Source organism: Globicephala melas, chromosome 4 (genome assembly GCF_963455315.2).
Source record: "Globicephala melas chromosome 4, mGloMel1.2, whole genome shotgun sequence".
NCBI classification, from domain to species: domain Eukaryota; kingdom Metazoa; phylum Chordata; class Mammalia; order Artiodactyla; family Delphinidae; genus Globicephala; species Globicephala melas.
In genome coordinates, this window is record NC_083317.1 from 59,104,188 (window position 1) to 59,118,977 (window position 14,790).

Genomic DNA, 14,790 nt, shown 5'->3' on the forward strand with positions numbered 1-14,790 from the left:
GGAGTGAAGGGGAAATGAAACAGATGGCAGGAAAGCCAATCAAGGACACATTGAGTTGGAAACAACATAGTACTAGGGCTTGATCTTGAGCAGCCTTATTAAATGTGCCTCTGAATTGTCTTTGAAGGGCGGTTAGAGGACAGTGCCACACCTCTCCTAAGCTGTATATGTCCAGATGCCAAGCAGTTCCTGTAGCTTGTCAGAAGCCAGGAGGCAAGGTGCAGTTGCCCAGTCCTGCTTGAAACTGGTTGCCATACTAGTGGTCAGGTAAGAGGCCAAGAGGATTTGAAGTGACATATGGGAGGTCTACCACACTGCTCTTAAAATGACCAGAGTGTTTTAATGCCACCCAAAGTGATTAAATTGGTATTCACTATGATGACGCTAACAGTATTCTCTAATCTAATTTACTGGATAAGTTATGGGTTTGTATATTTAAGATTTCACTTTTAAAAATTTAAAACATTTGAATTTAAGTTGTTTGGAAAAAATAACATAGAATACTATGTTCCTTATATATAAATTATCATTTTATGGACACATGAAGCTCTTTACATTTTTCCCAGAATTTTAAGGGTCAGATGGGAGGAGGAGATAAAGAAACATACTCCAAAGGAACATTAATGAAGTAGAAAAAAATGCTAGGCTTATAGTCTAATCCAGTTTTACCTTAGACAATTCACTGAACTACTCTGTTTTTTTCCAGCGAAGGATGACCTCCAAAGTCTCTTCCGGCTGTAAAAGTTTATGATTCTTAGACAATAATGCCACTAAAGGGAGGGACCTAAGCCCAGGGAAACCTACTAGCTCCACACGACTACTGGAGGCATGTGCAAATAAAAATAGACGCAAGACCTGACCTTAAATCTTAGAAGCTGGTGGCTATTTCTAGACTTGTCATGAATGAGACTTCCTTGGTATTGTCCATGTTTTAAAGCACTAAGTAGCTCTACCACCTTGTAGGAAACCAGGAGAAATATAAACAATAAAAAGTGACTAGAGATTGATTAAGAACTCTGAATTAAATAGGATATTTAGCAAGGCTTCAGAAAAGGAAGCTAAACCAGCATTTATCTAACTTTGCATTTTGGGCTACTTGCATCAAAATCACCTGAGCCCCTTAATAAAAATGCAGGCTTCTGGTCCTCTCCCCTAACCATATTTATCGATCTCTTTGGAAGGGACTCAAAACCTGCATTTTTAAATAACCCACCAAGTGATTCTCAAAACATCCTACAGTTTGAGAACCTCTGATACAGTATTGTAGGTAAGTGGGAAGATATACAGAAAGCAGATGAGGAAAGAACAAGGCCAGATAAAGAAAAAAAAGGATGCTAAAAAATGATAGGATGGCTGAGGAAAGGAAGGATGCAGTATATACTAGGGCACTGTTTCATTTTTCTATAAATTACTGTATATAAACAGAAAACTTAAGACTATAACCTGCTGAACAAATAGCTTATTAACCTAATTCTAGAAAACTAGAACATTTGAAAGATACCTCAAACTTCACATCATTATTTGAAAATATGTAAGATTTACCTTCTCAGAGCAATTGTATGAGCAACATACAAATAATCAGATGACAACATCAGCACCAAATTATGAATTTATTTTTAGCCTCATTGGGTTGGTTGATTTTGTGTCTCCTTAGCTTTATCTTTTCATCTAACTTTCTCGCCTCCTTCTACTTTGTGTATAACCACAAGTCACTTTACATCCTTTTTGAAAAAAATTTTATTTGGACTCAGTCACTAGCACCCAAATAAATAAACAAAAGCCCCCACAAACTTTGTGGAACTCCAAAAGCATTTTAATATGCCCTCCTGTGTGGTAAGGTTAACAAATGAAGTGAAATAATGGTTGTGACCACTCCCTGGTAATAGTGGCAAAACTTCTATGATAATTCTAACAGACAGAAGAGGGCACAACTGTTAAAAGTTACAAACCTTGGTGTTCAGAAGAGCACTTAGCTACAATGGAGCCATTAAGGCTCAAGTGACCTTTTTGGTGATTCCTTGCTACTAAGGCACAGTGTAGGTTTTGCAAACCTAATTATTCAGATCCTAATTAAGTCAAAAATTGACTGTTAGTCAAATACTTGTCAGTTAAATGACACAAAGCTATGACAAGCGTTTACTGAACTAAAATGAACTGCTCTACAATGTTGCACTTAAGCAGCTCCTCTGAGTACAAATGGTACTTTCAGATCTTTCCAGATCTCAGCTGTTCTACTTAAAACAGAACACTGGAGCAGTTGGTTAACCAGTTAAAAGTCTCACATATGAGCATCTAAACTCCCATTAAAGCAAAAATATCATCAATGTCGTCTGTCTCCTTGGTGATTCCTGATGTATTATGTTTATTTATTTGCATCATTGTCCAAGAATCAGTTTCATTTTCATTGCTTTCTATAAGAGTTTCATGAATTTGTTTCTCCTTAGTTTGTATGACAGGACTTGAAACTCTTCTACTCAACACTTGCTTATTGTTAGGGTAGAGATCAGTTGTACAAACTGTAGGGTGTGAGAGTCTCCCTTTAATGATATCGGTAGCGCTCTGAGTCCCTTGAGGGGGCTGCTGGGTTTCCTTTAAAAGAGTCGACTGCAACTTTCTCTGTGGTTTCCTTCGTTTCAATGAAAATTTATTCTGTGATCTTCGTCTCAGATGATTCTTCAAAGTTTTGCTACCTGAGCCTTGAAGAAGGCAGTTGCAAATTGATGTTTTTATGCACTCTAGTTTCTTTGGCAAACTTTAAGACAGAGAGAGGAAAAATTGGAGATTGTTAAGATGCAGAAAAACATTCTCAGAAACTTTTGTCTCCCTTTTACCAACTTCCAATTGAAAAATATTTATAAGTCCTATGCCTGTGTACAACTCCAGAATCATAAGGAAAAATAAGGAAATAGGAGCTTCAACCCAAGTCTGTGTTTTCAGAGCACAACTTCCCTCTGATTTAGATTGTGAGCAAATGTGTCCCCATTATGTTTCCAAAGTAAAGTAGCTCCTACAAGTAGCAAGGTAACTGAATGGTGAGATATCTCCATATTTTAGTGCCAGAGCTCTTCCCCGATAATTGCTAATCTGTTCATAATATAATAGGAATGGAACTGGGGAAAAGATGAATCACAAATAGAAAAATTGCTAGGATGCATCAACCCATTTCTGGATTAACAGATTCATATTACGGCAGGAAATGAACAAAGAAAAAGGAATAAAAGTGAAGAGGGAGTTTATGTAGAATGAGAAAACAGGGCTCCTGGCATAGACATAATGACAGCCTTGAGCTACCCTAACTGTGATTCATATATCATCTTCAAATTTGGGAATTTGGAACTCAAATGGCCAGTTACTTTAGGTGTTTTGCTTCTGAATAGGGTACACTGCCACAAGGTACATCGGTACCCTGCTAACTGCCTGTTTGTGATAGACTGCAAAAGATTAGCATGAGTCTGTATCTCCTACATTACCCTCTTCCTTTTTAAACAAATATAGAACTTTGAGGAAGCCCATTTTAATGTAGTAATTCATGATCTCTGTTTCCAAACCATTTTGTCTTACCATAAGCAGTAATCTTTAATTGAGGAGAGGGTAGGTGTACTTCCCAATTGAAATGGAAATAGGAAGAATGAAAACAGAAGGATCAGAGGATCTGCACTGAGTTCTAGATCTCCAGCTCTAATACCCTGAGTAAAATCCTGTATTTCCTCATCTATATAATATGAATAATACTACCTACCTCACAGAGTTATTGTGGACATTAAATAAAATTCAAATGTACTACAAATATATTACTGAAACAGCAAACCAGGGCAGAATAAATGGACACTATATTTTTGTGGGGTGCAAAATAATGGTCTAATCAAATAACTACTAGTTTCTTACCCTCTGCATTAACTTTTAATTATCATCTCTGCCTCATCTACCTCTGACTTTACATGCAGTCTTGAACAGAACACCTCCATCTTAGGCTGAGTTTCTACTCTAGAATTTAATGTAAAAACCCTTAACTTCCCCAACAGCTTTTAATGAAAACTTGCTATAAAACCATCAATATATATATTTTTTACTAAAATAGGAATATCTTTTCCATAAATTTTTTAAGAAAATTTAACAAATTTTAGACTGTGATTCACCCACGGGAACCATTATAAAGCCCTGAATAGATAGAGTAAGTCCCCTACATACAAACGAGTTCCATTCCGAGAGCATGTTCTTAAGTCCAATTTGTTCGTCAGTCCAACAAAGTTAGCCTAGGTACCCAACTAACACAATCGACTATATAGTACTGTACTGTAATAGGTTTAACAAAACTGTACTTTAAGTAGGTCTCAACTTTAGACTACTGGACATTAAAAAGGCTAACTTGAATATATATACTTTTGCCCTAAATGATAATAGAAAAAGTAAAGAAATACAATTTTTGTGATGTACCTACCTATAGCCTTGAGCTTCCACATGTTTAAGCCGGTTGCTTTTAAGAAGTTTATTACCCAGAAAGGTGGTCTGAGCCTTGAGTTTTTTGCTCCTACACCACAGAATTGCCATTTGGATCTCTTCAGAAAGTTGTAGGAAAGTGTCAGTTTCTCGGAATCTTTGCACAAGACTTTTTACACAGGGAGTTCCTATTGCTTTCCAAGAAGAACGTTTGGTTGCCTTTAGTTTGGATTGAGAACATTTAAACTCAAAACTGTTCGCCTGAAATATGGAACGATGAGAAAAATATATTGGATTTGTTACTGACTTACATAACAACAGAGAGAAGCTGACTCACAGACTATAAAAATTTGAAAATATGTCTTTTTAAAAGAAGGAAAAAAAGTTTTTTCAGCCCACTATGCTTTCCTTTCTTTTTTTTTTGCCGCTCGGCTTGTGGGATCTTAGTTCCCCAACCAGGGATTGAACTCGTGCCCCCTGCGGTGGAAGCGCAGAGTCCTAACCACTGGATGGCCAGGGAATTCCCTTCCTTTTTCTTAAAAATGTTTTTATTCACTGCTCCTAACACAAGATTTTTTCCCCTCTGTGCTACAGCAGATCCCATCTATAGCTAAATTCAGCTGTATACAGGTGACAATATAAATATTTGCATACATATCTATTTATTTAACCTATACATACGAATAAAACTCCACGTGATTAAGTATTGGTCAAAGCCTATCTAGTGGGAAAAAAATCACTGAAGAGCCCTCTTCCTCTAATACTGGACTACCACAACTTGTTTTTCATTTATTTCTATATCCTGAGTCACCCTCCTCAATGATGGGTCATAAATGTTATTGAAAACATGTGAGAATGGGGATGATTGCTGAATGTATGTTAAAAATGCTTAACTGAGCAACATTTCCAACTCCAATCCAACCATCTTTTGATGTGGCACCTTTGGTCTCTTCAACCTCATCTTTCTATATCAAGTCAAGTTTGAATTTTATCAACTTTTACTGTTTATTGAAATATGCCACCTAGTAGGTCTGCTTCCATCCTCTGTTCAAAACTTACCTTCTTCCAAATTTCTCACTCTCAAGAACATAAAGTAGTAGAAAATATGAAAGCAGAGACCTATCAACACTTTGTGTTGGTGATCCATAAAAGTTTGACCTAAAAGTAAGATAAGCATATTGGTGCTAAATGCTAAAAATATAGTAGTCATTGGTCATGCTGGAAACAGCTCACCTAGGAACAGGTGGACGGACTGCAGAAAGTTTCAAGAGTCACAGAGAGCCGTAGTTATTAAGAGAGAGAGCTGACGAAACTATTTGGAGGACTGGTGTAAAGATAAAGGACAAAGACTATGAAACCAAACTGCCTGCATTCAAATCCCAGTTCTGCCCCATATCTGCTGTGTGGCCTGTGCAAATTTCTTGTCCTTTCTGTGCCTTAATTTTCTCATCTGAAATATGGCAACAGTAATAATAGCACCTACCTCACAGGGCTTTTGCAAGGATTATATGAGTTAACACATATAAAGTGTTTTGAACAATGCCTGGCAAAGAGTAAATGCAACGTAAGTGTGATGATGATCATATCTTCCTCTGGAACTTGTGAATCGGACAAAATATAAATGCAAACTGGAATCCTTGTAAGCCTTCAAGAAAGCACTGACTCATTAGAAATGATTAAGAATTCTTGAATGGAAAAAATAACCCATGAAGGAAACCAGAAGAAAACAGTTTTGAAAAGAGAAAGGGTAAAAGAAGTCAAGAAGTTACTGATGAAAAAGGATGACATTGATGTACTTATCCATGTCAGGTCCAGAACAAACAGAATTTGCAGACACTGGCCAAGGAGAGGAATCAGGTTAAAGCTTGAATGCTGACAGGAAGAAAGACATAGAAGCCTCATGACAAAGGATGAGGATGACGATAATGACGATGAAAGTCGGTAACAATATCTAACACCAATTAAATGCTTACCACACTTTAGACTCTGTGCTGAACACTTTACATGAACTAAAACTGGCACAACCCTATGAGGTACATACTGTTATTAGAAACAGAGGTATGGACAGGCCAAGAAACTTACATAAGTCACAGAGTAGTACAAACCAAAGCCAGGACTCAAACCACTTCTGTTTGATTGTAAAGCCCATACTCTTAAGCTGCAGTACAATCCACTCCTATGATGGATCCTAGGATCACTTTAAAATTCTAGCAAAACTCTTAGTAAAATGTTTCTGAAGGCACCGTATTAACTGAATTAACTACATGCACTCAAATCCCTTGGGAATGCCTCTATTCATTCAGAAACACACACTGAGAACTAAGATGGCACTACTCTTAGAGTTGGGGATAAAAACAGAAGATTCAGTCCCTGCCATTGGTAAGTGGCATCTACTCTACAAATCAGCAGAAATCATAAGCTATATTAAAATAAGCCAGACAAACCTGAATAGCTCTGTGTTTCAGCTGTTTGCAGAAAGCCCTTACGTCAAATTCTGATGACTTTTCTGTGAAGATGGAAAGATCACAGATACAAAAACTTAGGCATACTATTTTTAAATCAACAAATTCTTATGTGCATGACTACATTTCTTGCCAAATTACTACAAGAGAAACAGGGAATTAAGCAAGCAAAGAACTATGAAGCAACAACAGAAACAACTTTATATGCTCAAGCTGAGAAAACACAGGTATTAACATACCTCTCTAAGAATAATCAGAGTTAAGAAGATGCTGAATTTCTTCCTACACAATGCATGACTACATTGTAATTTCAAAAGTTTTTTTGTTTGTTTTTTTTAGAGTATGTGCCATATCAAAGCAAATTACCTTTTAAGATTTTCTTATTCTTTACTGGCTGTCCAAGATCCACATTATTCTGAGTATTGATCTTCATTTGTTTAGCTTTTTTGGAAATTCTAAGTAATGTTTCTTCACTGGACCTCTGTGATTGCTCTTTTGTTAAAAATAGTTTATTTAGCAGTTTAGTTACTCCTTTAGCTGCAAAAGCTGTAGGCATTTTTTTCTTAAAGATTTCAAAGTAGGGCTCTCCTAAAAATTCAGCAATATCAGAAGGAAAGGTAAAACCTTTGAAGTAAGGCAATGGTTGAATCCTGGAGACCTCTTGAAGTAATCCAAACAATGGCTCATATAAAGAAACCAGCCTTTTTAAAACATCTTTATAGAGAACCCTAGAGAAAGAAGAAGGATCTCATGAATTAGCTAGTAATTATCATTTGCAGATTACATAATAATAAGAGAGTCAGGGCTTCCCTGGTGGCGCAGTGGTTGAGAGTCCGCCTGCCGATGCAGGGGACATGGGTTCGTGCCCCGGTCTGGGAAGATCCCGCATGCCGCGGAGCGGCTGGGCCCGTGAGCCATGGCCGCTGAGCCTGTGCGTCTGGAGCCTGTGCTCCGCAACGGGAGAGGCCACAACAGTGAGAGACCCGCGTACCACAAAAAAAAGTAAAAAAAGTAAAAAAAAAATAATAAGAGAGTCAAAGCTGAAAATAATGCCTGTGAATCTGCCACTATAGATTAAAAAAACGCTCAAGCGGACACTTGCAAAGAGCTAGATTAGTCCAGCCTAAACAGAAAAATGCAAGTACAAAATGCTATATAAAACCAAATAAAGTACTACATGGAGAGATATCTCAAAAGATGTGCCTCAAAATCTTAAGTGTGGTTTTATCTAGATGATGAGATTTTAGGCAAATTTCAGGTTCTTTGCATTTTTTCTATTTTTAAAAGTTTCTTAAAATAACCATGTATTATTATTATAATCAGCAAAAATCAAAGCTATTTTCATTATAGGAATAATGAAGGTTTGATATTTTAAAATAATACAATTAGTAATTCTAACACTGTTAGTACTAAAAACAAGCAGAATAAAAAATAAGATGATTGGAAATAGTACTTGAGATATCCAGGTTAAGATATCAAAGCAAGGTTTAGAGAGAATTTTCTCTCTTTTTTTTGGCTTTCATTCAAATTAGAGCTTATCAAACCAATTGTTTAAAATGGCCCAAAACAGTTCTCCTTATAAATATGGGCAGATTTTGAATCCAATTATCCATCAAATAAGTTTCATAATATATATTGTGAGATGCAAGGGAAGGGCTCTTTGGTTTGCAACTAGTATTATCAGTGTTCTTTACATCAACTAACTATGGCTCAAAAAGCAGTGGTGGTTCAGGTGGAAGAAAGGAATCTAGAAAACATAAGGAAGGTAATTGCCATTAAAAGTTAGAAACCTAATGGCAGAAACAAATGATACAGACTGCTCAGGAACACCTTCATTTTAAATGGCCCAGCTGCTGAATGATTAGAGGAACCCTTTTTTTTTTTTAAATTCCAGCTGCTAATCCTAGGAATTCATTTGCTTAGTTGTTTAGTGTTGAGGTGATCTCATGGATTCAGATTCAAAGCCTAATCCTTTGAAATAACCATCAAAACTTAGCTTCCCAATCTACCCCAAATAAACTCTGATCAAATGAAGAAACAGAATTCCTGCACCTTCAGCATCCCATGGGAAAGCAAATATGAAAACTACTAATAAGAAACTTAGTCTGAGTTAGAGAAATGAAGGATTTCAAAGGTACATACATACATACCATAACCTGCTTACCAGCCCAACCATCACAAGGTTTAAAATAATGAATTCTTGCAAACCTAGATGTTTCACAGTCAAGCTGGAGAATCAAGTTAAAATTGGAAAACAGAATCAAAGGAATTTAGGTTTCTTTAAGTTACATTTATGAAAAAAACAGACTGGAAGTAGAAAGAATTTTCTTGAAGGAACTAAAACCTTAAAACATGTTCTATTTAAGTCACGGAAGCTTAAAAATAAAGTAATATACACTCTGCTAGAGGAAAAATAAAGTAATACACACTCTGCTAGAGGTCTCATATAAATTTAGTTTCTAAGATTAAGAATTTCTAACAGTCAGTGCCCTTAGGATAATACATACTAGGTAGAGACAGAAGTCTCTGGCAATGGCTATATCAGGCAAATCCCAGGAAAAGGAAGCCAAAGAGCAAAATTTTAAGAATTCCCATAAGTTATAACTCCTACAGACTCCCTAGCTTTCAAATAGAAATACTATTAAATATATCCCAACAATTCCAATTCAGAAGAAGGTACTTTAGTTGATTCAAGGATACAGAAATGTCTTGCAGCAACAGTCCAACAAGCGAAGTAGCAACTTGCAGGCTCCCAAAATCTTCATCAACACCAGTTCCACCACTGGTTGGCTAGGGATGACACATGCTTTGGTATTTACAGGCTGATTTTCACTTGGCAAAAATAGAAAAGTACATTACTTTCATTCTTAAATATAAAGCACTTATATAGCAGTTTTCAAGTGCAGACTTGCTTTAAGCTCAATTTGAGGTAGTTATGTTTAATAATGACTCACTGAAGTTGACTGACACTTATGTTTCAAAATAATCTACCATGACCCAGATTTCAATGTCACATCATTTCCTCCCACTGGCCGAGAGAGGGAGATTACCACAGAATACCAGGGGTCTTTTATTGAAACAAAATTTGTACAGCTAAGGTATAATTGTTTATATTCTAACAATAAGTGAAGCAAGTCTAAAGCGAGATCACAGCAAGACACTGGGTTTCCAGCCCACCAAAAAGCCCATTACAAAGCAGCTGGACCACTTACTTAGAAGAAAATGACTCAGAGAGATCTTGAATTGAACCTTCCAAATTCATGTTTTTCAAGCGTTTTAAACATTGTTCAACCTGAAAGGGGAAGAGCAGCTCATGTGTGACACAGACAAAGCCACTGATGTGACCAGGAAAACAAAGAAATACAAAATTTCAAAGTATGGAAATACACTCAATGCCAAAGAATGCCTTTTTTTAAGGGTAAAGAAACCCATAGCCCAAAGCAATTGCTTCTGGTTAAAAATTTGAAATTTATCCAGCCAAATAAATTCTTCAAATCAGGTTATGACTAAGAATTTATTGTACTACATGCCAGGATGTGCTTGATGCTATAAAGGGGACCAAGGTAAGTATAAGATTATTCTCAAGATTTTATTTTTTCTGAAGCAACATGATTTCTAATAGTGAAACTATTAAAACAAGACAGTAAATTATTAAGTACTAAATTTCAACAGTCTGTAAGTGCCACAGACATAAGGGATCAAGTGATAGAGGGATTGGGCATTGTAAACATACAGGACCAGGTGAGCAAAGGCTCAGAGGAGGGAACGAATGTGGTGAGTAGGAGGACTCACGAAGAGTTCAGGCCGTCTGAAATACAAAATATATGAAGATGAAGACCAGAGAGAAGCCTGAGCTAAGGAAAACTGAAGAGGCCAGATCACGGGGGATCTTGTAAGTTAACCTAAGAGGCTTCCTCTTTATTCAGGAGACAGTGGAGAAATATTAAAACTTAAAGCTGTGTTTTAGGATGATTAACCTGGCTTTGGTACACATGAATATGCCAGAGTGGAGGAAAGACTGGAAGATGAAAGATCAGTCAGAATTGCAAGACGACTAACAACTGACAAGGTCAGAAAAAAGAAATGGCAGCCAGAACTAAAAAGGGACTAGATGCAGAGAAAGTTTTGACTGATCAGTTGGCCGGATAGGAGAGCTACGTAAAAGAAAGAAGCAGAGAAAACAGAACACCAAATTTTTCTGACCGGATAATTATTCGCAACTTGGAAGCCGGGAGGAGAAATACGTATGTTAGATCTGAGATGGTAAGTTTGGTTTTGGCGTTAAAGACTCAGAAGGAGATAAAAGCTGCCCCAGAGAAGAAAACTTAAGAAAGACCATGATCCCAAATCTTCCTTTGATGAAAAAATCTTCATCTTTTTTGCCTTAAGTAATGGGAGTGGAAAACTAACCAGAGAGCATGAATCTGTAAGGTTAGAGACTATGTCTGTCTTTTTCATCCTGTACACCTAGCACGAAGCACAGTGCCTGGCACATAGAAAGTTTCAAAAATACTTGGAGAATTAATAAAATGAATGAATGAATGGACACGTAAGGAACTCAGGTTAGGAGGCTCTACTCTGTGGTGTAGTCCCTGAGCTGGAGGGCCCAATTTTGTCTTTAACTCCAAAAGTTACACAAAACCACTTTACACAACTTGTTGTATACTCATTCAATATATTACCGATTAGATTACATACCCCACAATATATAGACTGCAACTTTGTTCTTTTTATGATTTTGGGATTTTGATTATGGTCAGGAAAATTGTTTCTTAATCCAAAACTCTGTCTTGATCAAAGTACTCAATCTTTAAACTAGGCAGAGGCATGGTACTTTATTATAGATTGCATATAATGAAGAAAATTTTTCATAAAAATTACCTATAATAAGATAAATAAATAAAAAGTAAACATAAAAACAAAAAATTACCTACCTACTAGAAACAAGACTGGGAAAGAATGCAACATAGTTCCTTTTTAAATTGTTTTTTGAAATGCTTTCAGGGGAAGAAAAAAAAAAAAAGCCCACATGCAATTGCAAGATGACCTATAAATCACAAGTAAGTTACTGCGATTAAGTTACAAAATATTAAATGGCAGTGTGATCTCCATCTTCATCAACTCAAACATGTTGAGTATTAAACACAGGGCTCCCACCTTACCTGTTTGAGGGCCAAATGGGGCTTGTGGCGGCCCATTCTGTTGTGATTGCTGTAAAGGACTGCACATAATACATCTGTTTCTGCATCTAAGATTTGGCTCTTCAGTGACAATGTAACGAGACAGCATTCTTTAATTACAGCTGCAATGCAAAGGTCTAAAGCAGAGATGTTTCGTAAGACTTAATATGCATTTCTACATTAAGTATATTCTATAAAAAATACAATGAAAGAAGCATATTTCCTTATGTTTTAAAGAAATCAAGAACAAATTAACATAATCAGCCTCACCTGTAAGAACATAATTAATGTTTCCAAGTATGTGAGAAGTGACATAGGAAGGAAGTGATCGTACAGTGACAGATGATATCAAGTCCAGGAAATCATTAAGAGAACATGTGTTAAAGTAGAATGTACATCTTTACACCACATTTTATCATGATCTTAATAATCTTTCATACGAATACTCTGCAGTCATTTGGTGTACACTTAACACTTCGAGTACCTTAAAGGTGGGACGTGTTGTATACTTCTCTACCACTTTAAGAATATATTCAGAAGAGAAATCACTATAACAGCTGGAAATTATATTACATAATGAATGTCTGACTGAACACGGGGTGCTTATTTAGTAAGACAAGGTAACAGCCTCCTAGTCTGAAAAAGCTGTGAACAGAAGATGGGAGTAAATATGTTCTCTATGGCTCTAAGGGTAGCAGTAGCATCTTAAGTGGCAGTAACGCAAAGGAAGACTTACACACAATGTGGAGAACTTTCTTACTATACGAACTATTTGAGGCCAGAATGGGCTGCCTTTGGGGTGGGGGGAGACTTGGTGAATTTCCACGCCTAACAGAATCCTGTTAAAGAATCTTTGAATAGAGGAAGGGGTAAGATTAATCTGTAAACTGAGCAGGATGGATGGATGGGGAGGGGGATGTGATGATTAGATAAGTTACAAGTATTTAATAATAACAGCTGTCATTTGAGTGTTTATTTACTGTATCAGGCATTGTTCCAAATGCTTTACCTATAATGTTAATTCTTTCATCAGAACAGCTCTATGAGGCAAGTACTATTTTTATCCCCATTTGAAAATGCGCTTAAGCCCAGAAAGGTTAAATAATGACATTTCCCACTCCTCACCCCAGCTCCAGCAGAGAGAAGAGCCAGGATTCAAACCCAGGCAATTTGGCTCCTGAGCCCAGCGTGTACTGCCCTACTGCCTAATAACGGCAATGCCACCATACCTTGATAGAACACTTTAGACCACGCTCTCCTAAATGACATCATTAGATCCTCCGAACAACCCGGTGATAGGGAAAACTAACCCCATTTTACAGATAAGAAACGAGGGATCCAGAAAGATTGCGGTTTAACTGCAGAGTGCTTGAGTGACGACCCGCAGCCTCTCAGAGGCAGAGGTCGAGAAAGACTGAGGGGGAACCACAGCACTTGGTGGCCTGAGTGAACGCAGGGTCCCCAAGCAGCAATTTTTCCTGACGCTAGCTGCGTCCGTCCTCTTTCCCATTTCGGTGCGGGGCTGGATCTTGGGCCCCAGCCAGGCCCTGCGGTAGACTCGATGGGTCCAGCGAGGAACGGCGATGCCTGCAAAATTCCTCAGCAAGCTCTAGGACCCAGGCCTCTATCGGTCGCGGCCCTGCGCAGCGTCCCGCGGGTTCCGGAAGTCCCGCCCCCACCCCGCGCACGTGCGCCTGCCTGACGCCTCCTCCGGAAAAGCCTGCACCCCTCGCCGGGCGCCTCACTCACCCAGCGCCGCGCCGGGGTCCTGCACGGTCACTGTGCTGCGGCTCCCCGCCTTAGGGAGCCTCACGCGGTTCCATGGCTGCGGGCCCGGCAGCAGCGCAGCCATCTTGGGAGGCAAGAGAGGGACTGGGAAAGGTGGACCTGGGCGAGACCCAGTGGAGCGACCGAAGGAGGGGCGATGAGCCGACGTCAGGGGAAGGTAGAGGGCAAGGGGTGGGGCGGGGGCGGGGCCCGGGAGGGGAAAGGGGCGGGTCCTTCACGAAATAGTGGACCAAGTACGGTGAACCTGAAGAACCCAGAGAGTCATCCAGCCCCTGGTCACTAATACCTGGCCGCGTATCAGAATTACTTGGGAGAATTTGGGGGAACCGCATCCCTGTACTACTCAATCAGAATCTCGGAATGGGGCGAGGAATCCGCCTTGTGTTTATGCTTCCCCACGGAAGCACAACCAGTTTCGGTGCTACTTCAAGGTATTTTACAGATGTGGAAAGTGAGGTCCGCAGTTGAGTTGGTGCATACGCCCCCATCTCCACCTCAACCATTAGCGGAAAAGGAAGAAATGAAATAAAGAGGCTTATGCAAAGTGTGCATTTGTAACGCAGAAGTAATTTAAGTTAGTCAAGGAAGGCTCTACCTGGAGCAGCAGCAAAACCACGATCATAGAAACTTGGAGGCCGTCTGACTCTCCATCAACCCCATCTTCTGTCAGTGTCCAAAACAAGACGATATACCAAGCTTTCCTGATCCTCACCTCATTTATATCTTTCTAATAGTTCATTTATCTTCAGCTACCCTGATACCAGCTTACTTAAGGCCCCCCGCGAATGTATTAGAGAGGCAGTTAGTGGGTTTTGAAGACGGACCAGCAAGGTTTTGATTCTAGATCTGCCCTTTACTAGCTCTATGATCTCAGGAAGGTTACCTAACTCCTCCAAATCTTAGTGTTCCTACAGGTAAAATGA

At 38.6% G+C, this 14,790-nt stretch overlaps 2 protein-coding genes across 10 annotated transcripts in view; one reads left to right on the forward strand and one right to left on the reverse strand.

The window, feature by feature from the left end:
* Nucleotides 1-14,004, reverse strand: part of NEPRO (nucleolus and neural progenitor protein) — an 86,507-nt gene extending 72,503 nt beyond the window's left edge. Inside the window, exons 1-9 of one of the 4 annotated variants that reach the window (XM_030836787.3) lie at nucleotides 13,829-14,004; nucleotides 12,062-12,216; nucleotides 10,112-10,191; nucleotides 9,600-9,731; nucleotides 9,050-9,127; nucleotides 7,266-7,627; nucleotides 6,882-6,943; nucleotides 4,439-4,698; nucleotides 525-2,752 (exon numbers count right to left, since the gene is read on the reverse strand). In XM_030836787.3, coding sequence (XP_030692647.2) covers nucleotides 2,293-2,752; nucleotides 4,439-4,698; nucleotides 6,882-6,943; nucleotides 7,266-7,627; nucleotides 9,050-9,127; nucleotides 9,600-9,731; nucleotides 10,112-10,191; nucleotides 12,062-12,216; nucleotides 13,829-13,931 — 1,692 coding nt within the window. In that variant the 5' untranslated portion in view covers nucleotides 13,932-14,004 and the 3' untranslated portion in view covers nucleotides 525-2,292. Of the gene's footprint in view, nucleotides 1-523; nucleotides 2,753-4,438; nucleotides 4,699-6,881; nucleotides 6,944-7,265; nucleotides 7,628-9,049; nucleotides 9,128-9,599; nucleotides 9,732-10,111; nucleotides 10,192-12,061; nucleotides 12,217-13,308; nucleotides 13,781-13,828 lie in introns of those variants that run through there. The other 3 variants (XM_030836788.3, XM_060298062.2, XM_060298064.2) reach the window with 3 other exon arrangements.
* BOC (BOC cell adhesion associated, oncogene regulated) overlaps nucleotides 13,813-14,790 on the forward strand; it is a 259,219-nt gene continuing 258,241 nt past the window's right edge. For all 6 annotated transcript variants that reach the window (XM_060298055.1, XM_060298058.1, XM_060298059.1 and 3 more), the window contains exon 1: nucleotides 13,813-14,024. The gene's annotated coding sequence lies outside the window, so the exon portion shown is untranslated. The remainder of the gene's footprint in view (nucleotides 14,025-14,790) is intronic.